The sequence below is a fragment of the Cherax quadricarinatus genome, unplaced genomic scaffold (genome assembly GCF_038502225.1).
Source record: "Cherax quadricarinatus isolate ZL_2023a unplaced genomic scaffold, ASM3850222v1 Contig926, whole genome shotgun sequence".
Lineage (NCBI taxonomy): Eukaryota > Metazoa > Arthropoda > Malacostraca > Decapoda > Parastacidae > Cherax > Cherax quadricarinatus.
The window spans coordinates 95,001-118,941 of record NW_027195952.1 but is presented as its reverse complement, the minus strand read 5'-3'; the positions used below and the strand labels follow the sequence as shown (position 1 = coordinate 118,941).

General features: G+C 41.5%; 2 protein-coding genes across 2 annotated transcripts in view; both read right to left on the bottom strand.

Moving 5' to 3' along the window:
* Window positions 1–681: 681 nt before the first annotated feature.
* Window positions 682–1,963, bottom strand: LOC138851539 (uncharacterized). Its single transcript, XM_070080765.1, has one exon. It carries the CDS (start codon window positions 1,805–1,807, stop codon window positions 800–802), a length of 1,008 nt encoding a protein of 335 aa, XP_069936866.1. The 5' UTR covers window positions 1,808–1,963; the 3' UTR covers window positions 682–799.
* An 8,974-nt stretch (window positions 1,964–10,937) lies between these two features.
* Window positions 10,938–23,941, bottom strand: part of LOC128695973 (pantetheinase-like) — a 16,734-nt gene continuing 3,730 nt past the window's right edge. Inside the window, exons 3-6 of the mRNA XM_053786957.2 lie at window positions 21,159–21,463; window positions 20,019–20,124; window positions 16,314–16,425; window positions 10,938–12,570 (exon numbers count right to left, since the gene is read on the bottom strand). Coding sequence (XP_053642932.2) covers window positions 11,591–12,570; window positions 16,314–16,425; window positions 20,019–20,124; window positions 21,159–21,463 — 1,503 coding nt within the window. The 3' untranslated portion in view covers window positions 10,938–11,590. The remainder of the gene's footprint in view (window positions 12,571–16,313; window positions 16,426–20,018; window positions 20,125–21,158; window positions 21,464–23,941) is intronic.

Genomic DNA, 23,941 nt, shown 5'->3' with positions numbered 1-23,941 from the left:
AAAATATATTTTGTTGGGTTAGGCTAAAATAAATTGATTTTATAATAAGGTTAGGTAAGTTTTCTAAAAATATATCTTTAAACGTATAAGAGAAAATTTCAGAAAGGACTTAATTTTGAATGAGTTCTTTCTAATTGACCAGTTTTACATATTTTGCACGACATATATATATATATATATATATAAATGTATATATATATATATATATATATGTATATATATATATATATATATATATATATATATATATATATATATATATACATGTATGTATATATTTTGCTTCATTAGACTTTCATCGCCACCCTGAAGTCTTCCTTTTGTGAGATATGAAGTATCGACGTGTGGGGTTATTATGGAATGCGGGGATACTTTTCTTGGATTCCATAGCGACCCAATTACTTCCGGCTTATTATTATTATTATTCGAATTTAAGCCCGAAACCGAATGGATGATACAATGAATGGAAAACAAGAATTTGAGATTAGGTGGGTATGTCTCTATAGAAAAATACATTGTAGATGAATGGTTCACAGAACCGACATGTTGATAAATTAGACACATGTGCAACTCTTGGGTATCTTTATTCCTCAATAAAGATACCCAAGAGTTGCACATGTGTCTAATTTATCAGAAAAATACATGCAAGGGGCCCGAAGCGTCACTACGTGTATATGGGGGTTGTGGGGTGTCATATACGGGGATTATGTGGGAAAGCACTAAACCCGTAAAGGTCATGCAATGCCTGAGGAGTGAGGACCAATTAGTAATGATAGTGTACTTTAAATTTGTTGGGACATCAGCTGCGCTTCATGAAAAGGGCAGAGGAACTGTGTGAGTACCTGTAGAGTGCCTCCGCCAAGCCTGTCAGCAGGAGGTCATTAACGGAGACTCCGGCGAGGGCCCGGCCTTTCTTGAGTGCTGCGAGGGAGATAGGCGGAGACCAGGCAAGGAGCTTTGAGCCGGCCAGCCTACAGCCGTGGAGAGAGGAGGCGTCCCCCCGTGTCAGCACTCTCACCACCACCCACGGCAGGTGCGTCACCGACCACAGGAAGCGGGCCGCCCGGTATATATTCCCGCTGCTGCAGGGGCTGCTAACGGGGAAAGAAACATGTTCAGGAATGTAAGCATCCTCTAGGGCTGACACTATGAGCGCCATGATGGAGCGACCATCACCATGGGCATGGTGAAGCCGCACTATCACTGCAGTGTGTTGCCACTCCCCTATATTCTCTTTGTCAGTGCCAAACCTTTTAAGTGGAGCCACGAGCACCTCCCACCTAGCTAGACCTCGCGGGAAGGGAAGGTTGGTGCGGGCGCTCATTTCGCTCAGCAAGTCGTCTTCATCTTGTAGTAATCGAGGACGACAGTCCAGCTGCAGCTCGCTCACGTGTTTGTCCACGTGGAAGTTGTTTTCGGGGATCCACACCACCACGCCACACCGCTTCTCAACCACCTGTCGGAAATTTGGGTGTCTGAAACGGCCGCGGTCATCACGAGCATCGGTGATGCGCTCAGCGAGAAACTTCCTGACGGCGGCTACGCTAATTTTGCCCCGCAGGACTGCCACACCGCTGATCACTGCCCGAGCGCTGCACGAGTCTAGTGTAAACAGTGCCTCCATGCCAGAGGCCACGTACACTCCGCCTCCATAGATAGCCTGCACCATCAGCAGCACCAGACACCTCCACGTCCACAGCACCATCAGCACAGGCACCACAAGAGGCAGCAACAGCACCACCACAGCCAACCCCACAACACTCTGGCTTACCGCTGCCACCCACCAACATAAGCCATTCAAACCCATCTTCAGTGCTGGTGTTACCTGTGCTCAGGATACACCAGTCGTGTAACATTTTCCTGGGATCGGGTACTTAGATATTCGCGGTACTGCGCGAGCAACAGTAATGTGGCAAGCGGAGGCAGTGCCACACCTCCGTCACCAGTAGATGCTAGGCAAGCACTAACCATAGCTCCCTTCACACACCCTCCTCACTACACCTCGCACGGGGCCAAAGGAAAATCTCTATATTTTTACGTTGCCATGCATGTCGTAAAAGGCGATTAAAAGGGCGTGAGAAAGGGGGCTATTAACTCCTATATTCAGTTACTAAAAAGAAGTCAGAGACGAAAATTTCATTGAGGAAGGGGTAAATGTATTTTGATCGGGTATACCTGAGAGAATCAGAGTTATGGAAGGAGTAACTGTAATAATAAATGATCAATTATGGAAAGAAAAGAGAAGTAGGTTAGAGTGTGTATGCATATGAGGGCGAGCGGTATGTAGAAGAGAAATTTTGGGAGGTGATTACTGTGTGTTTATAGAATTTAGAGCCAAGCAAGAGAATTATTGCAGTTGGGACCTAATTGCTAAAGTGGGTGAGATAGTTGTAGATGGTTAAGTTACCTGTGCGTTACTTAGTGTCCCCTCCCCACTTTCCCGAGGGCTGGTCCCATACCAGGCTTCCTGGTCGATGAAGCTGTTGATCCTTGATCGATGAAGCTGTTTGTGCCCGCCGCCACGCAGTCCAACGTATGCACCACAACCCGGTTAGTCAGGAACTGTTTTCAGGAATTATTTGTCCCCTTGAGTACCAGGGGACAAATGAAAATAAAGGGGCTCATTCTTGACTTACTATCGAACTCCCTTTCTATATAAGTAATGCTAAATTCGATCAAAAGAGGATAGATATGAAATTTGTTAGGTAAAAGAACACAAGTGCAAATTATGTGACATTTTATTGTGGCAAGGTTTCGTTTGACAAAGCTCCTGGAGAGCGAAACGTTGCCACGATAAAATGTCACATTAGTTGCAATTGTTTCTTTACCTAACATATTGTCTGTAATTCTACCACCATAATGCAGATATGAAACTTGATATATGGAGAAATGATAGCAGGTTCTTAGATTGTATTAATAGACAAATTTAATGAGTAGACTAAGGGATGTAATGTGCATTCTTTTACAAGAGTGACATATACATCAAGTCATTATTTAGAAGTGGCAACAGTAAGCGTAAGGTTAGATGGAGTACAAGACTGGTATCAGTGGGTAAGAGGCAGGTTAAATTAAATTAAAGGAGAAATTAAACTTAGGAGTTAAAAACTAAAGATATCTTAGTTGGGGAGGTGTAGGCACTAAGAAGATGGAGAGAATATATAGACGAGTCGTTGAATGTTATGACAACGAAGGAGAGGCGGTAATTTCATGTACTGAGCAGGGATAATATCGTACAGGAGTGAGCAGGAGTATGAGGTAGATGTGGAGAGAATGAAAGAGGTAAAAGAGCTGAGATATACCGAATTTCGACAGAGGTGGAATTTTGTACGTTACATGGACGCACCTGCTTGGACTTACTATTCCCTCTGCAACATTGCAAGCTCGTGAAAATGTGTTGGCTGCAATAATAAAGGCCGAGAACTATCATTCAACTCTTCCCTGTAGTTCTGCATCTTTTACTGCTTGTTACTGATTATTGCACACGTGTATGTATCAACATACATAAACATTTACATATGGTGCAAACGTGACAATGTATCACGTTGCTGACCTAGACAAATCGTGTAGAACGTCAAGGTGTTTCCATTTGTCACAATCCCTGAATGGGTCACAATGTATATAATGTATATTACCTTTTCATATAATTTTATATTGCTGATATTTGCGATAATAGCTAAATAGTAAATATTATTATTAATTTTTATTATTAACACACTGGCCGATTCCCACCAAGGCAGGGTGGCCCGAAAAAGAAAAACTTTCACCATCATTCACTCCATCACTGTCTTGCCAGAAGGGTGCTTTACACTACAGTTTTTAAACTGTAACATTAACAGCCCTCCTTCAGAGTGCAGGCACTGTACTTCCCATCTCCAGGACTCGAGTCCGGCCTGCCGGTTTCCCTGAATCCCTTCATAAATGTTACGTTGCTCACACTCCAACAGCACGTCAGGTATTAACCATTTGTCTCCATTCACTCCTATCAAACACGCTCACGCATGCCTGCTGGAAGTCCAAGCCCCTCGCACACAAAACCTCCTTTACCCCCTCCCTCCAACCTTTATTAGGCCGACCCCTACCCCGTCTTCCTCCCACTACAAACTGATACACTCTTGAAGTCGCTGTTTCGCTCCATTCTCTCTACATGTCCGAACCACCTCAACAACCCTTCCTCAGCCCTCTGGACAACAGTTTTGGTAATCCCGCACCTCCTCCTAACTTCCAAACTACGAATTCTTTGCATTATATTCACACCACACATTGCCCTCAGACATGACATCTCCACTGCCTCCAGCCTTCTCCTCGCTGCAACATTCATCACCCATGCTTCACACCCATATAAGAGCGTTGGTAAAACTATACTCTCATACATTCCCCTCTTTGCCTCCAAGGACAAAGTTCTTTGTCTCCAGACTCCTAAGTGTACCGCTCACCCTTTTCCCCTCATCAATTCTATGATTCACCTCATCTTTCATAGACCCATTTGCTGACACGTCCACTCCCAAATATCTGAATACATTCACCTCCTCCATACTCTCTCCCTCCAACCTGATATCCAATCTTTCATCACCTAATCTTTTTATCCTCATAACCTTACTCTTTCCTGTATTCACTTTTAATTTTCTTTTGCATACCCTACCAAATTCACCCATCAACCTCTGCAACTTCTCTTCAGAATCTCCCAAGAGCACAGTGCCATCAGCAAAGAGCAACTGTGACAACTCCCACTTTATGTGTGATTCTTTATCTTTTAACTCCACGCCTCTTGCCAAGACTCTCGCATTTACTTCTCTTACAACCCCATCTATAAATATATTAAACAACTACGGTGACATAAGAACATAAGAACATAAGAATGTAGGAACACTGCAGAAGGCCTACTGGCCCATACGAGGCAGGTCCTCATCAAAACGACATCTACCTAAAGCTACTCAAGAAACAACTCCCGCACCCCCCAACACCAATCAAACCCAGCCCCTCCCACTCATATATTTGTCCAGTCTCTTCTTAAAGCTACCCAAGGTCCTAGCCTCTATCACCCCACTGGGAAGACTGTTCCACGCATCTACAACTCTGTTAGAAAACCAGTACTTACCTATGTCCTTTCTAAATCTAAATTTATCCAACTTAAATCCATTATTCCTGGTTCTTACCTGGTTCGACACCCTCAGTACTTTATTAATGTCTCCCTTGTTTATGCCCGTCATCCACTTATACACTTCAATGATATCTCCCCTCATTCTACGCCTCTCTAGAGAGTGGAGATTTAAGGCTTTAAGTCTATCTTCATACGGGAGGTTCCTTACACAGTAAATCATTTTAGTCATTCTTCTCTGTATGTTCTCTAATGAGTCTATGTCCATCCTGTAGTAAGGGGACCAAAACTGAGCAGCATAATCTAAATGAGGCCTCACTAGTGATGTATAGAGCTGTAAAATAACTTTTGGACTTCTGTTACTTATACTTCTTGAGATAAATCCAAGTAATCTGTTGGCCTTGTTGCGCACACTGAGGCACTGCTGTCTTGGCTTTAGATTTCTGCTTACCATGACTCCCAAGTCTTTTTCACATTCTGTATGACCAAGCTCTACTTCACCTAGATTATAGCTTCGAGGGTTATTTTCATTACCAAGGGCAAGTACCTTACACTTATCCACATTAAACTTCATCTGCCATTTCTCAGACCAAGACATTAATTTGTTCAAATCGTCCTGGAGTTCATTGATATCCTCCTCAGAGTGAATTATACGGCCTATCTTTGTATCATCAGCAAACTTACTCATGTCACTAGTAATCCCTTCATCAAGGTCATTAATGTAAATTATGAACAAGAGAGGGCCTAAAACTGATCCTTGTGGAACGCCACTAGTGACTAATCCCCATTCAGATTTCACTCCATTAATGGTAACTCTCTGCTTTCTATTGGTAAGCCATGCCTCAATCCATGCTAGAACTTTACCTCCTATACCATGAGCTGCCACTTTTCTTAAGAGTCTCTTGTGAGGTACTCTGTCAAAGGCTTTACTAAAATCCAAATAAACAATATCATATTCCTTATCACTGTCAACTGCCTCAAATGTTCTATTGAAGAACGTCAGTAAGTTTGTCAGGCAGGAACGACCTCTCGTGAATCCATGCTGAGATTCATTTATCAAGTTATGCTCTTCAAGGTGACTTCTGATAATGTCAACTATAATTGATTCTAATAACTTGCCCACTATAGATGTCAGGCTTATTGGACGGTAATTTGAAGGAGTGGACTTATCCCCTGATTTGAATATAGGAACCACATTAGCCATCTTCCACATCTCTGGCACAACACTGGTAAGGATGGACGCATTGAATACACTCGTTAATGGCTGACTAAGCTCCGTCTTGCATTCCTTAAGTACCCTTGAAAACAACTCATCGGGTCCCGGGGACTTATTTTGTTTCAGTTTGTCTATCTGTTTAATAACCATGTCCCTCGTGACAGTAATATTAGTTAACTTAAATTCATCAGGAACTAAATAATTGTTAATTATTGGAATCTCATTTACATCTTCCTGTGTAAAAACTGACAAAAAATAGTCATTAAATAAGGAACACATTTCCAGTTCATTATCCGTCAGCTGTCCATTCCCAGATTTCAGAGGTCCTACTTTTTCCTTCACCTTCGTCCTATACACTTGAAAGAACCCCTTTGGATTAGTCTTTGATTCATTAGCGACTCTAATTTCATAGTCACGTTTAGCCTTTCTAATCGCCTTTTTTACTTCTCTTTTAAGCTGAAGATATTGGTCAGTAAGGTTAACCTCTCCTCTTCTGATGCGCCTATAAATTCCCCTTTTCTTCCCTAATAGATGCTTTAACCTCCTGTTAACCCATTTGGGATCGTTATTATTAGACCTAATTTCTCTCTGGGGAATGTATATACTCTGGGCACTGTGTACATTATTAAGAAAACAATCATAAAATCAGATCCCTTCATATTCATAAGTATGATTATCGTCAATAAAATCATTAGCTAGATAACCCCAATCAAGATTAGACAGATGTTCCCTAAGTCCATTATAATCGGCAGAACGAAAATCGGGGATTTTTACTGTAAAATCGGGGATTTTCACACATCCTTGTCTAAGGCCTACTTTTACTAGGAAATAATCTCCCTCTTTCCTACATACTCTAACTTGAGCCTCACTATCCTCGTAAAAACTCTTCACTGCTTTCAGTAACCTACCTCCTACACCATACACTTGCAACATCTGCCACATTGCCCCCCTATCCACCCTGTCATACGCCTTTTCCAAATTCATAAATGCCACAAAAACCTCTTTAGCCTAATCTACATACTGTTCACTTATGTGTTTCACTGTAAACACTTGGTTCACACACCCCCTACCTTTCCTAAAGTCTCCTTGTTCATCTGCTATCCTATTCTCTGTCTTACTTTTAATTCTTTCAATCATAACTCTACCATACACTTTACCAGGTATACTCAACGGACTTATCCCCCTATAATTTTTGCACTCTCTTTTGTCCCCTTTGCCTTTATACAAAGGAACTATGCATGCTCTCTGCCAATCCCTAGGTACCTTACCCTCTTCCATACGTTTATTAAATAATTGCACCAACCACTCCAAAACTATATCCCCACCTGCTTTTAACATTTCTATCTTTATCCCATCAATCCCGGCTGCCTAACCCCCTTTCATTTTACCTACTGCCTCACGAACTTCCCCCACACTCACAATTGGCTCTTCCTCCTACAAGATGTTATTCCTCCTTGCCCTATACACGAAATCACAGCTTCCATTTCTTCATCAACATTTAACAATTCCTCAAAATATTCCTTCCATCTTCCCAATACCTCTAACTCTCCATTTAATAACTCTCATCTCCTATTTTTAACTGACAAATCTATTTGTTCTCTAGGCTTCCTTAACTTGTTAATCTCACTCCAAAACTTTTTCTTATTTTCAACAAAATTTGTTGATAACATCTCACCCACTCTCTCATTTGCTCTCTTTTTACATTGCTTCACCACTCTCTTAACCTCTCTCTTTTTCTCCATATACTCTTCCCTCCTTGCATCACTTCTACTTTGTAAAAACTTCTCATATGCTAACTTTTTCTCCCTTACTACTCTTTTTACATCATCATTCCACCAATCGCTCCTCTTCCCTCTCGCACTCACTTTCCTGTAACCACAAACTTCTGCTGAACACTCTAACACTACATTTTTAAACCTACCCCATACCTCTTCGACCTCATTGCCTATGCTCTCATTAGCCCATCTATCCTCCAATAGTTGTTTATATCTTACCCTAACTGCCTCCTCTTTTAGTTTATAAACCTTCACCTCTCTCTTCACTGATGCTTCTATTCTCCTTGTATCCCATCTACCTTTTACACTCAGTGTAGCTACAACTAAGAAGTGATCTGATATATCTGTGGCCCCTCTATAAACATGTACATCCTGAAGTCTACTCAACAGTCTTTTATCTACCAATACATAATCCAACAAACTACTGTCATTTCGCCCTACATCATATCTTGTATACTTATTTATCCTCTTTTTCTTAAAATATGTATTACCTATAACTAAACCCCTTTCTATACAAAGTTCAATCAAAGGGCTCCCATTATCATTTACACCTGGCACCCCAAACTTACCTACCACACCCTCTCTAAAAGTTTCTGCTACTTTAACATTCAGGTCCCCTGCCACAATTACTCTCTCACTTGGTTCAAAGGTTCCTATACATTCACTTAACATCTCCCAAAATCTCTCTCTCTCTCCTCTACATTCCTCTCTTTTATAGGTGCATACACGCTTATTATGACCCACTTTTCGCATCCAACCTTTACTTTAATCCACATAATTCTTGAATTTACACATTCATATTCTCTTTTCTCCTTCCATAACTGATCCTTCAACATTACTGCTACCCCTTCCTTAGCTCTAACTCTCTGAGATACTCCAGATTTAATCCAATTTATTTCCCCCCACCGAAACTCCCCTACCCGCTTCAGCTTTGTTTCGGTTAGGGCCAGGACATCCAACTTCTTTTCATTCATAACATCAGTAATCATCTGTATCTTGTCATTCGCACTACATCCACGCACATTCAAGCATCAGAGTTTTATAAAGTTTTTCTTCTTCTCTTTTTTAGCAAATGTCTACAAAAGAAGGGGTTACTAGCCCATCGCTCCCATTGCTTTATATTATTGAGTTAGTTATATTGTTAGGATGTAACATTCATATATTATGTGCTCATAGTTCAAGTCTTGATTGTCTAACTACAGTAATTATCACTCGTGACTCGTTACTCTGCCGGCTTCTCGGTGGTGCTGGGCAGCAACTGTCCACGGAGCAATCACATGATCGAGATGGGGTTGGGGTGTTCACACCTCGCCTGGAGTAGTCAGTCTGGGCTAGACTCTCTTGGTGGTTGGACGTATTCCTGACAAGACGTGCCTAACTCTCCCTTATTGGCCCTTTTTGGAAGATCGTCTGTCGCTTTATTGTTGTAGGTTCTGTGGAACTTTGTTCACAGAACATTGTCTAGACTTAGTGATTTTCGACGTTGTACCGAGGTTGTGTGTTGCATAGACACTCTGAGCAACTCAGGTCCTGAGCTGTAGCTTCTGACCTAATTTGTACTGGTATGTGAGTACTGTCACAGTCGGGGATTTTCTTATGCTGAACTTAGATTCAGTAGTATGGAAGTTTTGTGACTTTTGTGGAGGTTCTGCAGATGGTCCCTACTTAGTGTCGTTATATTATCTCCTTGATCCTAATTCTGTGTCGCAGTTGCTTGTTATATTGCTATTGGGCTTAGCGGTCGTTTATTGTTCAAGCAAGCTGTTCTGATCGCCAGGTGGTCAAGAAGTTAGTTTATGTGAGGACTTTGTCAGTCACTGGTTTAAGTCTAGTCGAGTCGTGAGACATTGCGAACTACTTAGAGCACTTACACACAAACTTATTTGTATATTGTATTATTAAATGTTAATATACCAGACGGTACTTAAGATGTATAAATGTGATATGTGCCATCAGCACAATACTACTGTACTCGAGAGAAGTGATTATTAATTTGTTTAAATTGATTAATTTATTTTAATCTGATAATATACTCCTAGACAATTTTGTTTATTAAAAAACTTATTAATTTTAATTTCCTTAGTAGCCTACCAGTTGTAATCCTGAAGCACTAATAATTCATATTGAATTCTAATGGATAATTGGACCAGGATACTGACTACTTGCTACGAAAACCCAGTAACAGGCTGAATGCTAGAAGGGCAGTCCTTTCTAGTATTCACATGAGATCTCTATGCTTATTAGAAATCGCGTGTTTTGTAACATCACTCGACTCTCTGATTTGCGTATCTAAGTCTATTTAAACTCTGCTAGCATTTCTGGCAGCCTCATCTGCTGGGTCGTTGCAGGTGAAGGAAATCTAAGGAACTGGAGATGCCCTCCCCTTCCTCAGATCCAATCTAATTGATGAAACAAGCTGTATAACTTAGGGATTTAGCAATTGCACGTGAATAAAATGATAATAATAGTTAAGGGCTACCCAGCAACCCTGTCTTTGTAATCGCAATAGTGGTGAATAAATTGATGTCCTGCTGTTGTGGTCACTAGTACGTGCGCGTCTTGTACACCATTGTCCATGGCCGCAATTTCTTTCTGACGAGGAGATTTTTATATTCACATGTGCTAAAACTCTGAAGGTCATACTGCGCATCCATCACATAGACTTTAAACAGTGTGACCTACACGAGTTCAGCCCTTGATGAAATGTAATTTAAGCAACAACTGCATTGCTGACAACAATGACTACTTCTGTCGCGCATGTCTGCTTGTCTGCTGATCCAGCTACAGAAACTACTCCCTATTCATTGTTTCTCATACAAATATTGTTGAAGGTTTAAATAAAAAATATATCAACACCTCACTTGGAAGATGCATTTTGTATATAAAGAAATTTAACAATACGCTGTATTCCCAAATATGTAGTGATAATGGGCACTTTTCAAGATTCGAATTTAGCTAATTTATTTACTTAGTACGAGAAAATTTAGTTTGATGACTAATTTTAAATCTTTAATTTTAAATAAGTTTATGAGGTACCACGATGGATAGACTCACCTGCCTCTGGTCATAAAAAAGCATCTACGACACTAACATTAAGAGAGTTGAACCAGGAACTTTTACTCAGCTCATTTGATTGTGAAAAGTTCCTCTGATGTAACACAATGAGCTTTAAAAATTTCCTAATGTTAAATTCGCTAAAGTGTGAAACTTGTTGATAGGAATGATGTTGAGATACTTGAATTGATATTGGCAACGAATTGGCATTTAATCAGTGTGATTAACCGGTTTGTGATTAGCCTGCTGTTGCCATTGGCATTTACTGTAATTAAATGCCAATGGCAACAGCAAGCTAATCACAAACCGGTTGTAGGGTACATTAGTTTTCAGGCATTGTAATACAGACGTGACACAACACCATTATATTTCTGTCAAGTTAGACTGATACTCTCAGGATGCGTAATGGAAAGCAAAACATTTTAACACAGAAACTTGTAGAATTTTGGGCTACATGTCAGGATCTCTCTCATACCAGCGTCCAAACAAAGAGAGAGACAGTAAATGAGGAGTAAAATGGCTCAAGACAATAGAACACTCATTTTCCGTCTGGATCCTGGCAGAGTTGAAGCTCCAGAAAGATTCATTCACAAGCGTCAGCTGTTGAGTAAAGACGGAAGGGTAAACATGTTCTGTGTGGAACGTCCCGACCAGTTCGTAAGGCTGGAAAGATGATGAGCCTGGACTCGTCCCTTCAATACGTGCACAGCTGGTAATGTTTTCGGTCAAGCAGTAGACGACAGCACACACCTGGGTAAACATGGAATATACTCCAGCCCCCTTCTCTACGACACCGCTGTAAGCCAGAATCACGTAAAACCCTTCGTCAGTAAGATTTGCTTGATAACTGTATGTCACCGTGCAACATAGACTGTCATTGTGGCACAGAGTTTTGAAGTCTCTCTCTCTTTCTGACCCCTCTAATAATCTGTGATTATAGCGCTCCAAATTTTCGTTTATAAAATATAACTTGTCTTCATCCCTCGTTTGTTCAGTTGCGCCCTCGGAAACACGAGACTTAGGCTGGATTAGTGATATACCGAAACTACCAAGGAATTCCTTAAAGGACGCATCAGAACTATTAGACTGCAGGTCTGTACTTAGGTACTGGTATGAGGCATAGTCATGATCACTAAAAGACTCGGTTGTTCCAACGGCAGCAATAGAAAACCCACTGGAACTCTCACGCGTGTAGTGAGTGGAGTTAGTCGTTGTACTAGGTTGGTTTACCCGTAATCGCGTTCCTAGTGTAGAGACAGGTGCTACCAGAAGGGTTGTGCCTCCGTGGTGGTCATACGTGTAGACGGCAGCTTGCGAGGACACTCCCCGGAAGATACCAGACCCCAGCTTACTCGTAGTGGGGTCATGGTAGTTGGCCACCAGCAAGTTGACTTCCAGACCAGAGCTCCATCCACTGAAGATCTGCGGAGCTGGAAAAACAGAATTAGCAATTGCATAAATATATCCACGAGGAGACAATAAAACAACTTACACGAGTGCTATATATTTCGGCATTATGTTGAAGTCCTCTTCCGTACATACTTTCATGCATGTCACAAGAGTGTGGAGTACTGTTGGTACCTCGGCTATATAGGTGTCCTGGGTAATGAACAGGCAGATGCCGGACAAAGACTGCTGTAGTGAGCCCATTCTGTAATAGACATTTGCCTTAAACAAATGTTCTACAGACTGGGTCCTACAGACTAATAGCAAGTTGTATAGTGTTGAGCAGGACGTGGGTACTTGGGCCCAAACATCTCACCCAGAGCCATCTATTTACAGGTGTCCATTTTCCTTTCCAGCTTGTGGCGTGGAGGTGACTGCCCATGGTTGAGATGTTTCTGCCTGCTTCATGGTTTTTATAATTACTGTGGTGCCTGCAGGGATCTTGCAGAAGAGTCTTAAGGTATGAACTGAATATTTAAGTTGGGCATTTCGTTCATGCTGTAGCTTTGTTAATTTTGTCTTTGTTTTTGTTGCGCATGTGTTGTACGTCAATAATTTTTAATAGTACGAGCGTTGAGTGAACTACACTGTCATAGTCCTCTGTAAATATCACAAATACTATTACTACGATGCCACAGACATTGGTCTTGGTGTGTAGCCGAAAAATACAGAACTCTATTTCAGCTTCATGTACGGGGGATCGAACAACACGGGTTCGATCCCCAGGTTAGTCGAAGTGTTGTTATTGATTAAATACCACTCGTTCGTTGTTACAATACGATATGTACTGCTTGTGGAGGCTAGTACACCAAACGGGGAGAAGAATGAAATTAGCTCTGCGGCAGACACCATCATATGTCCTCGGATCACGGTACAACACCTAACTTTGCTGGGTGCGTGATTCTTGTATGATTGTATGGTTCCGTGGGTTAGTGTCGTGGAATTTTCGCTCACCATGAGGCAGGCTAAAACAACACGGGTTCGAAGTGTTGTTATTGATATACACATATACAGACTGTGTGTGTGTGTGTGTACTCGCCTAGTTGCACTCACCTAGTTGAGGTTGCAGGGGTCGAGTCCGAGCTCCTGGCCCCGCCTCTTCACTGATCGCTACTAGGTCACTCTCCCTGAACCGTGAGCTTTATCATACCTCTGCTTAAAGCTATGTATGGATCCTGCCTCCACTACATCGCTTCCCAAACTATTCCACTTACTGACTACTCTGTGGTGCGTGTGTGCGCGCGCGCGCGCGCGTGTGTGTGTGTGTGTGTGTGTGCGCGTGTGCGTGCTTGTGTGTGCGTGCTTGTGTGTGCGTGTGTACTCACCCACCTCACCTAATTGTGGTTGCAGGGGTCGAGACTCGGCTCCTGGCCCCGCCTCTTCACTGATCGCTACTGGATCCTCTCTCTCTCTGCTTCCTGAGCTTTGTCATACCTCTTCTTAAAACTATGTATGGTTCCTGCCTCCACTACTTCACTTGCTAGGCTATTCCACTTGCTGACAACTCTATGACTGAAGAAATACTTCCTAACGTCCCTGTGACTCGTCTGAGTCTTCAGCTTCCAGTTGTGACCCCTTGTCCCTGTGTCCCCTCTCTGGAACATCCTATCTCTGTCCACCTTGTCTATTCCCCGCAGTATCTTGTATGTCGTTATCATGTCTCCCCTGACCCTTCTGTCCTCCAGTGTCGTCAGTCCGATTTCCCTTAACCTTTCCTCGTACGACATTCCCTTGAGCCTTGTTGCAAACCTTCGTACTTTCTCTAACTTCTTGACGTGCTTGACCAGGTGTGGGTTCCAGACTGGTGCTGCATACACTAGTATGGGCCTATCATACACAGTGTATAGTGTCTTGAACGATTCCTTATTAAGGTATCGGAACGCCATTCTCAGGTTTGCCAGGCGCCCGTATGCTGCAGCGGTTATTTGGTTGATGTGTGCCTCCGGTGATGTGCTCGGTGTTATGGTCACCCCAAGGTCTTTCTTCCTGAGTGAGGTCTGTAGTCTTTGTCCACCTAGCCTATACTCTGTCTGCGGTCTTCTTTGCCCCTCCCCAATCTTCATGACTTTGCATTTGGCTGGATTGAATTCGAGAAGCCAGTTACTGGACCACATGTCCAGCCTCTCCAGGTCTCTTTGCAGTCCTGCCTCATCCTCGTCCGATTTAATTCTTCTCATCAACTTCACGTCATCTGCGAACAGGGACACTTCAGAGTCTATTCCTTCCATCATGTCGTTCACATATATCAAAAATAGCACTGGTCCTAGAACTGACCCCTGTGGGACCCCGCTCGTAACAGGCGCCCACTGTGATACCTCTTCACGTACCATGACTCGTTGCTGCCTCCCTGTCAGGTATTCCCTTATCCATTGCAGTGCCCTTCCTTTTACGTGTGCCTGATCCTCCAGCTTCTGCACTAATCTCTTGTGGGGAACTGTGTCAAAGGCCTTCCTGCAGTCTAGGAAAACGCAATCTACCCACTCCTCTCTCTCGTGTCTTACTTCTGTTACCTTGTCATAAAACTCCAGGAGGTTTGTGATACAAGATTTGCCTTCCATGAACCCATGCTGGTTTTCATTTATAATCTTGTTCCTTTCCAGGTGTTCGACCACTCTCCTCCTGATAATCTTCTCCATGACTTTGCACACAATACATGTCAGAGACACAGGTCTGTAGTTTAGTGCCTCGTTTCTGTCTCCTTTCTTAAATATGGGGACTACATTAGCTGTCTTCCATTTCTCAGGTAGTTGCCCAGTTGCGTGCGTGCGTGCGTACGTGTGTGTGTGTGTGTGTGTGTGTGTGTGTGTGTGTGTGTGTGTGTGTGTGTGTGTGTGTGCACACTCACCTATTTGTGGTTGCAGGGGTCGAGTCATAGCTCCTGGCCCCGCCTCTTCGCTGACTGCTACTAGGTCCTCTCTCTCCCTGCCCCATGAGCTTTATCATACCTCGCCTTAAAACTATGTATGGTTCCCGCCTCCACTACGTCACTTTCTAGGTTATTCCACGGCCTGACTACTCTATGACTGAAGAAATACTTCCTAACATCCCTTTGATTCATCTGAGTCTTCAACTTCCAATTGTGACCTCTTGTGTCTGTGTCCCTTCTCTGGAACATCTCCGTCTTTGTCCACCTTGTCTATTCTGCGCAGTATTTTATATGTCGTTATCATTTCTCCCCTGACCCTCCTGTCCTCCAGTGTCGTCAGGCCGATTTCTCTCAACCTTTCTTCGTAGGACAATCCCCTTAGCTCTGGAACTAGTCTTGTTGCAAACCTTTGCACTTTCTCTAATTTCTTGACGTGCTTGACTAGGTGTGGATTCCAAACGGGTGCTGCATACTCCAGTATGGGCCTGTGTGTGTGTGCGTGCGTGCGTGTGTATGCGTGTGTATGCGTGTGTGCGTGTGTGCGTGTGTGCGTGCGCGTGTGTGCGCGTGTGCGCGCGCGCGCGCGCGCGTGCGCGCGCGTGTGTGTGTGTGTGTGTGTGTGTGTGTGTGCGCGTGTGTGTGTGTGTGTGTGCGCGTGTGTGAGTGCGTGTGAGTGCGTGTGTGTTTGTGTGTGTGTGTGTGTGTGTGTGTGTGTGTGTGTGTGTGTGTGTGTGTGTGTGCGTGAGTGTGTGTGAGTGCGTGTGAGTGCGTGTGTGTTTGTGTGTGTGTGTGTGTGTGTGTGTGTGTGTGTGTGCGCGCTTTTGTGTGTGTGTAGCAAGAGCTTGTAGCACTAGCACTGACCTGTTAGGAAGGGAAGCTCGTCAATCCAGGCAGTGCTCATAGCGACGTCTCTCACTCCCCGAGCCATCACGTTCCGCAGCCCCGGGCTCTCGTACATGATATCGAAACAGATCTGTAAGAAAGGAGTTTAGCTTGCGCTCAGCTGTTACTAAAACTGAACATATGAACATTTCGGAAAATATAACACACAGGATTACTTTCTTTTATAAGGGCCAAATCAGCCATGTTATGGTGGATGCATGCAATCAGATTTAAAGGGGTGAAAAATCTGGGTATACAGCATCAGGAATCCAACGGTTGTATAATCACTGAGAGGGTTATTATCTGAGACAGATTCACGCCACTTTTCTCACGAATAAAAAGACCACTACCAGCTGTGATAGTTCTTGGTATCCACGACTCGGTCTTAGACCTAGATTCCTGGATGTGCATACACAGGATGGCGTTTGCAACAAGCCTGAGGAAGTTTAGTACACACCTAAGAAGGGAAAACAGCGCTTGTAGGAGGCAGCTCAACGTAGGCACTCCAGCCTTGACTGCTCGGGAACAGTTGCAGAAAAATGTAATGTTTTCGATATCTTAGAAACAATTTAGAATACACAGTATTGAAGTTCTTTATGACATAGAATTCTATTTCAATATTGTACTATTTCATCTATCCTCTTCTCATTATTATCTTTCCTACATGTCCCCGTGATATTTACTGTAAGCTTCCAAGGCATTGTGTGTGTGTGTGTTTTAGTTACCATTTTGTCATAGGCACTTGTCGATTTGACACTTGGCCTGTTGTGTGTGTCTACTTGTCTAATTGTACTTGCATAAATGTGGTTGCAGGGGTCGAGTTATAACTCCTGGCCCCGCTTATTCCCTGGTCGCTACTAGGTCTCTCTCTTCCTGCTCAATGAGCTTTATCATGCCTCTTCTTAAAGCTTTGTATGGATCCTGCCTCCACTACGTCACTCTCCAGACTATTCCACTTCCTGACAACTCCCTGACTGAAGAAATACTTCCTAACATCCTTGTGACTCTTCTGAGACTTTAACTCCCAGTTGTGGTCCCTTCTTCCTTTGTCCCATCTCTGAAACATCCTGTCCTATTCTTCTCAGTATTTTATATGTTATCATGTCCTCTCAGGTCGATTTCCTTTAACTTCTCCTGGTAGGACATACCCCTTAGCTCCGGGACTAGTCTAATTTCTTGACGTGCTTGACCAGGTATGGGTTCCATAATGGCGCTGCATACTCCATTATGGGCCTGATGTACACGGTGTACAGTGTCTTGAACGATTCTTTACTAACGTGTCGAAACGCTATTCTTAGGTTTGCCAGGCGCCCATATGCTGTAGCAGTTATTTGGTTGATGTGTGCCTCCGGAGATATGCTTGGTACTATACTCACTCCAAGATCCTTTTCCATGAGTGAGGTTTGCAGTCTTTGTCCCCCTAGCCTGTACTCTGTATGCGGTCTTCTTTGATCTTCCCCAGTCTTCATGACATAGCACATGGTGCAGGAGGAAGTGCCTGGACTCCGCTTTTAATCACTACCTCACCATTTGCCCAAAATCAGGGAGGTTTTCAATTAACCAAACTTCATACAAAATACTTATTATACAGAAATTGGGATTACCGGGTTGTGACAGCGTTGTACTAACTACTATTCTCTCTTCCTCCCCTCCCACAACCCATACATACATGTATATATGTAGATTTACATATTTGCAATCACTCGTTTGTAATGTCTTCCCATATATATATATATATATATATATATATATATATATATATATATATATATATATATATATATATATATATATATATATATATATATATATATATATATATATATATATATGTCGTGCCGAATAGGCAGAACTTGCGATCTTGGCTTAAATAGCAACGCTCATCTTGCCATATAGGACAAGTGAAAATTTGTGTATGCAATAATTTCGCCAAAATCATTCTGAACCTAACGAAAAAAATATATTTCACTGTGCTTGTTTAGTATTAAATTATTATAAACAAATCTAAAATATATTTAGTTAGGTTAGGCTAAAATAAATTGTTCTTGTTATAATAAGGTTAGGTAAGTTTTCTAAGATTCTTTTGGAGCAAAATTAAAATTTTTTACATTAACATTAACGAAAAAATATATCTTTAAACGTATAAGAGAAATCTGTAGAAAGGACTTAATTTTAAATGAGTTCTTGCTAATTGACCAGTTTTACATATTCGGCACGACATATATATATATATATAATGTCGTGCCGAATATGTAAAACTGGTCAATTAGCAAGAACTCATTTAAAATTAAGACCTTTCTAAAATTTTCTCTTATACGTTTAAAGATATATATTTTTCATTAATGTTAATGTAATTTTTTTTAATTTTGCTCCAAAAGAATCTTAAAAAACTTACCTAACCTTATTATAACAAGAACAATTTATTTTAGCCTAACCCAACTAAATATATTTTAGATTTGTTTACAATAATTTAATACTAAACAAACACAGTGAATTATATTTTTTTCGTTAGGTTCAGAATGATTTTGGCGAAATTACTGCATACACAAATTTTCACTTGTCCTATATGGCAAGATGAGCGTTGCTATTTAAGCCAAGATCGCAAGTTCTGCCTATTAGGCACGACATATATATATATATATATATATATATATATATATATATATATATATATATATATATATATATATATATATATATATATATATATATATATATATATATATATATATATATATATATATATGCTTAAATAGCAACACATTTCTTGCTGAATAAGGCAAGCGAAAATTTGTGTATGCAGTAATTTCGCAAAAATCATTCTGAACCTAACGAAAAAAAATATATTTCATTGTGCTTGTTCATTATTAAATTATTGTAGACTTGTATAAAATATATTAAGTTGGATTACTCTAAATTAAATTGCGCTTGTTACAATAAGGCTAGGTAAGTTTTCTAACGTTCTTTTGGTACAAAATTATTAATTTTTACATTACCATAAATTAAAAATATACATCTTTAAACAAATAAGAGAAAATTTTAGAAAGGCCTTAATTTTAAACGAGTTCTTGCTAGTTGACCAATTTTACCTATTCGGCACGATATATATATATGCACAGCATAATCACAGTAAACAGGTAATATCACTATGTAAAAAAAAAAAACACTGAAAAAATACTGAATTAGTTATGAAGTGTTGTTTGTGTGTCTGTCCAAGGTACAAGTTACAGCTGAGCCAAGTTCAATAAGAATCCGATTTTAAAAATCATATTTGAAAGTACTGGTTTGGTTATAGTTGTTAATGAATGGAGGAAATAACCATTTTGAGCCCATTAGGGGTAGCTTGAAAATGGGTTGGGCAGACGTGTGTGTGGGGAATGGGTGAGAGTGGGATCTGCGTAGCGTGAATCTGGTCTTTTTTTTCACTTACCCATTGGTATCTGTTTGAAGGTGCTCTTGTGTGTGTGTTTTATGTCATAGTTATTGCCAAGATGCGCTGAATAATCTACCCGTTCAAAGCTCTCTTCAAATCTCTCAACTGTCTATCCACTCTTGTTTTCAGTCCTAGTTCTTTTTTGTGTAGGTATACAAATCCTAGATCCGTTTGTGAGAGACTGATCAGCTTGTCCTGCAATGCAAGTGGTGTTCTGTGCTAAAGGGTAAAGTAAATTACATTCTTGGTACCTGAAGAGTGAAGGTGACGCCAAAGTCTGTGGTGAAAATAGCTACATCATCATCATCCGTCCCTGGCGTGAACTCCGGCTCCAGAAACAGGTGTTTCTTGCGATACCTTCGGTATAGGATAAAACAATAATTAAAAAAAAACACGGTATAAGCACTCTTGTCGCCTCCTTATTCCCAGGAGTTGTTCATTCTGTACCAGGCCGTTCTTTCTCTCTCTCTCTCTCTCTCTCTCTCTCTCTCTCTCTCTCTCTCTCTCTCTCTTTCTTTCTCTCTCTCTGTAAAACAAATATATAATTTCAAAGGATTGCCTTACATTAAAACCCGTCTCTATGTTCCCAGAGACTCATAATTTTGGTTTTAATATAAAAACGGCCTGATAATACTCAGCAAATGTAAATTTGAATAAAGGAACACTGTGGTAGGCCTACTGGCCTGTACCGGGCAGGTTCTAATAAGGAATTTTTTTTCCACATTGGCTTTTCTCATCAAACCTGTGTGACCCAAAGAAAATATATTAATAATCTACTGCTCCCTATCTATTTTTCTCTAGTCCGACGAGCCACTGAATCGTAATATCCCCAAAAGACCTCCAAAATGAAAATACAACAAACCTGTTTTTTTCTCAATTTTCATAGATATTACCATGCTCAGTCCCATCAAGGGCGCTGTCTAGATGTCGCTGAAATGTCCTTGATCAAGAGAAATGGAATTACCCTCAGTTTCCTTGAATCAAACCTGAATCCTTCCCATTCCTTAGGCGTTGAATGATCTTATGGGTTTATCTCTTTCCCCCCTAAATATAATAATATTAACCATGCTTTCACTCCAACAACATGTTAAGTTCTCCCCCCAAACCAAAAAAAAAAAAAAATTGCCTCTCCTCACTCGAATTTAATAACCAGATGTTGAGGGACAACAGCGTAAGCCTACGAGTAGTAATCAAAGGTAGTTTATCATAATTTTTTAGACTCTTCACTGACGGAGGGACTTATGGAATACTTGATAAAGAACCACTGAGGGTGAAACTTCTTATACTAGATTCTCTTTGTCTAAAGTGTATTTGAATCACGCCGGGTGTTCAAGCCATTACCTATCAAAGCTTCTTGTAATGTTAATTATATGTTAAAAATCACAACTTACCTGGATATAACTACACCTGAACGATCAAAGACAACCTGGGTGTTGTAGAAGCTGTAGCCAGAGACAGTACACTCGTTCAGTTGCTTTTCAGCTTTGTCTTTACCGTTTTCCAGCGATGACAACTGTTCTCCAGGAATTTTATGTTGAAAAAGTGAATTCTGGTTGCGTCCTCTACGCCCCACTCCACTGTCATTGTTGTGGGTGTCGGGTTGTGTGGTGACGTCCGTGTTTGGCTCTTGTTCGATAAGGTCCACTACTAGGTACATCCCCAGGTCTCTAGCACAGCAGCTTAGGTCACGCATTATCTGTACATCCATATCTTCATGTTAACACCCCAATGATATTGTCATGAGGGATGCACATACATACTCGTACGTAGCACGCAGTGAAGCACACCATACACACACACACATACACACAAACACACACTCGGGATATGATGAAATACTGTGGGCCTGGGCTCCAGTACTTGGGCTGCAGTGTACTGGAGGCGCTGCATCTCTACAACATCTTGGCAAAGCCTTGGCACTCAGTTCATTAACATGCATAGATATCTAATGCAAACTTACTTCAGTTTAAAGAGTGACTAATGCCTACAAAGTATTGTACATTCTCTTAATCACTGAGATTATTCCATGATGGAGAGGGGACTACGAGGACTCTTCCCCCAGTGAAAAGTAGGGGCACCATTAGTACACTAACAGAAAACACAATAAGTGTCCGGGGACCAAGACTATTCAACAGCCTCCCACCAGCCATAAGGAGAATTGCCAATAGATCCCTGGTTGTCTTCAAGAGAGAGCTGGACAGATACCTAAAGTCAGTGCCGGATCAGCCGGGCTGTGGTTCGTACGTTGGACTACGTGCGGCCAACAGTAAAAGCCTTGTTAATTAGGCCCTGATCCACCAGGAAGCCTGATCATGGCCCGGGTCACGAGGGCGTTGATCCCCAGAATACCCTCCAGGTAGCTTCTCGTTTACGAAGAAGCTCACATAAGACAGTTAAGTGGTAATATATCACGTAACTCTCAAACTGTTACTGCTGACACGCAACTGTAAGTTATTTACATAAATGATTTACGTACTCAGATGACAGAAACATAGTCTATTGTTGTTGCTATGTTAAGGATTAAACATTACGTTTGATACCTAAATAGTAAATATATATATTATTCTTAGACTCGTATAAATATTGTAACTTTTCCCCATCATTCTTTCGGGGTCAAAAACCTGGAAAATTTTGGTGATTAAATCCTTAAGATAAAAAAAATCCCAATAAGAATTTTTTTGTTTTGTTTTACAAGAATTTAATACTAATGCTGGTCCGAAAGTGCAGTCATGACGACCAGGTCTGTGTATCTGTGGTGATGATCCGTGAGTGTGGTCATGACGACCAGGTCTGTGTATGTCAGTATTGCTGGTCCGTCAGTGTGGTCATGACGACCAGTTTGCAAATATGACACGATGAGGGTAATGACATTTTAATATAAAGGTCTTAATAAAGTGCCTGGTGGGCGAAACGTCTTCACAATAAAATGGCATGAACTGCATTGTGTGTCTTATTAACACACTCTTGATGTGCTTTAAGACTGTATTGCCACGTTGACCACAAGATCAGTGAATGTCCACCAAACATTATCTTTACACCTGCTCTTCCTTCTATTGCGTGTTAATACTGCGAGCCAGACAGAAAATGCTTACTGCTGCCTCTTTTGTGCACACCCAGCCACAGGAGGTGCATGACCTTGTATCCTTCTCATTATCAAGGTTATAGTTCCTCCCAGTCTCGCCAGTGGTGGGTATAACCTCCTCCCTTCCTTCCTACCCAAGACTCTTGCCCTCCCTCCTAACTCACTCACTCTCTCTCTCTCTCTCTCTCTCACACACACACACACACACACACACACACACAAACAAGACTCGGATGAGTCAAAGGGAAGTGAGGAAGTATTTCTTTAGTCATAGAGTTGTCAGGAAGTGGAAAAGTCCAGCAAGTGACGGAGTGGAGGCAGGAACCATACATAGTTTTAAGACGAGGTTTGATAAAGCTCATGGAGCAGGGAGAGAGAGGACCTAATAGCGATCAGTGAAGAGGTAGGGCCAGGAGCTATGAATCGACCCCTGCAACCACAAATAGGTGACTATATATAACCATACAAGCACCATGTAACCGATTCACTACCAGTGAAGAATACGGTAAGCCTAAATACAGGCCTGTGGGGATGAAAGTGTACTGTGTGTACTGGAGTGATGCACTGTACACCCCTCCACGTGTACATTTTTGCTCACAGTGCATTCACCTCAAAAAAGATATTCTTATCAGAATATAAAAAGCATACTACACTCGTTCACTCACTCTTGCTCATGTCAGCCCTGACATGACAACGAAGAGGTAGCTAGTCACCTCAAGAGCAAAATAATAACGTGAGAAGTATTATTGTGAGAACTTATTCGGTATTGTGTCGCCGCAAGTTAGTTCCACATGGCTGTTGTCACCGTAAGTTTCCATGGTAACCTTTTGGTCCACTTGGACATTATTTTGAAAAAAAAAATCTTGTTCAATAAATATGATGTCCAGAATATTCGCATATAAAAAAGTATAGAGACTAGGGATTTGGCAAAGTATCGGTGTAGGCCATTTTTACTGTATCGGTTAAAAAACCGATACCAACGATATATGTTTGCTTAAAATATCAGCATTAGTACTCTACCTCACGATTCTAAGAGTTTTACACACACACACACACACACACACACACACGCACACACGCACACACGCACAC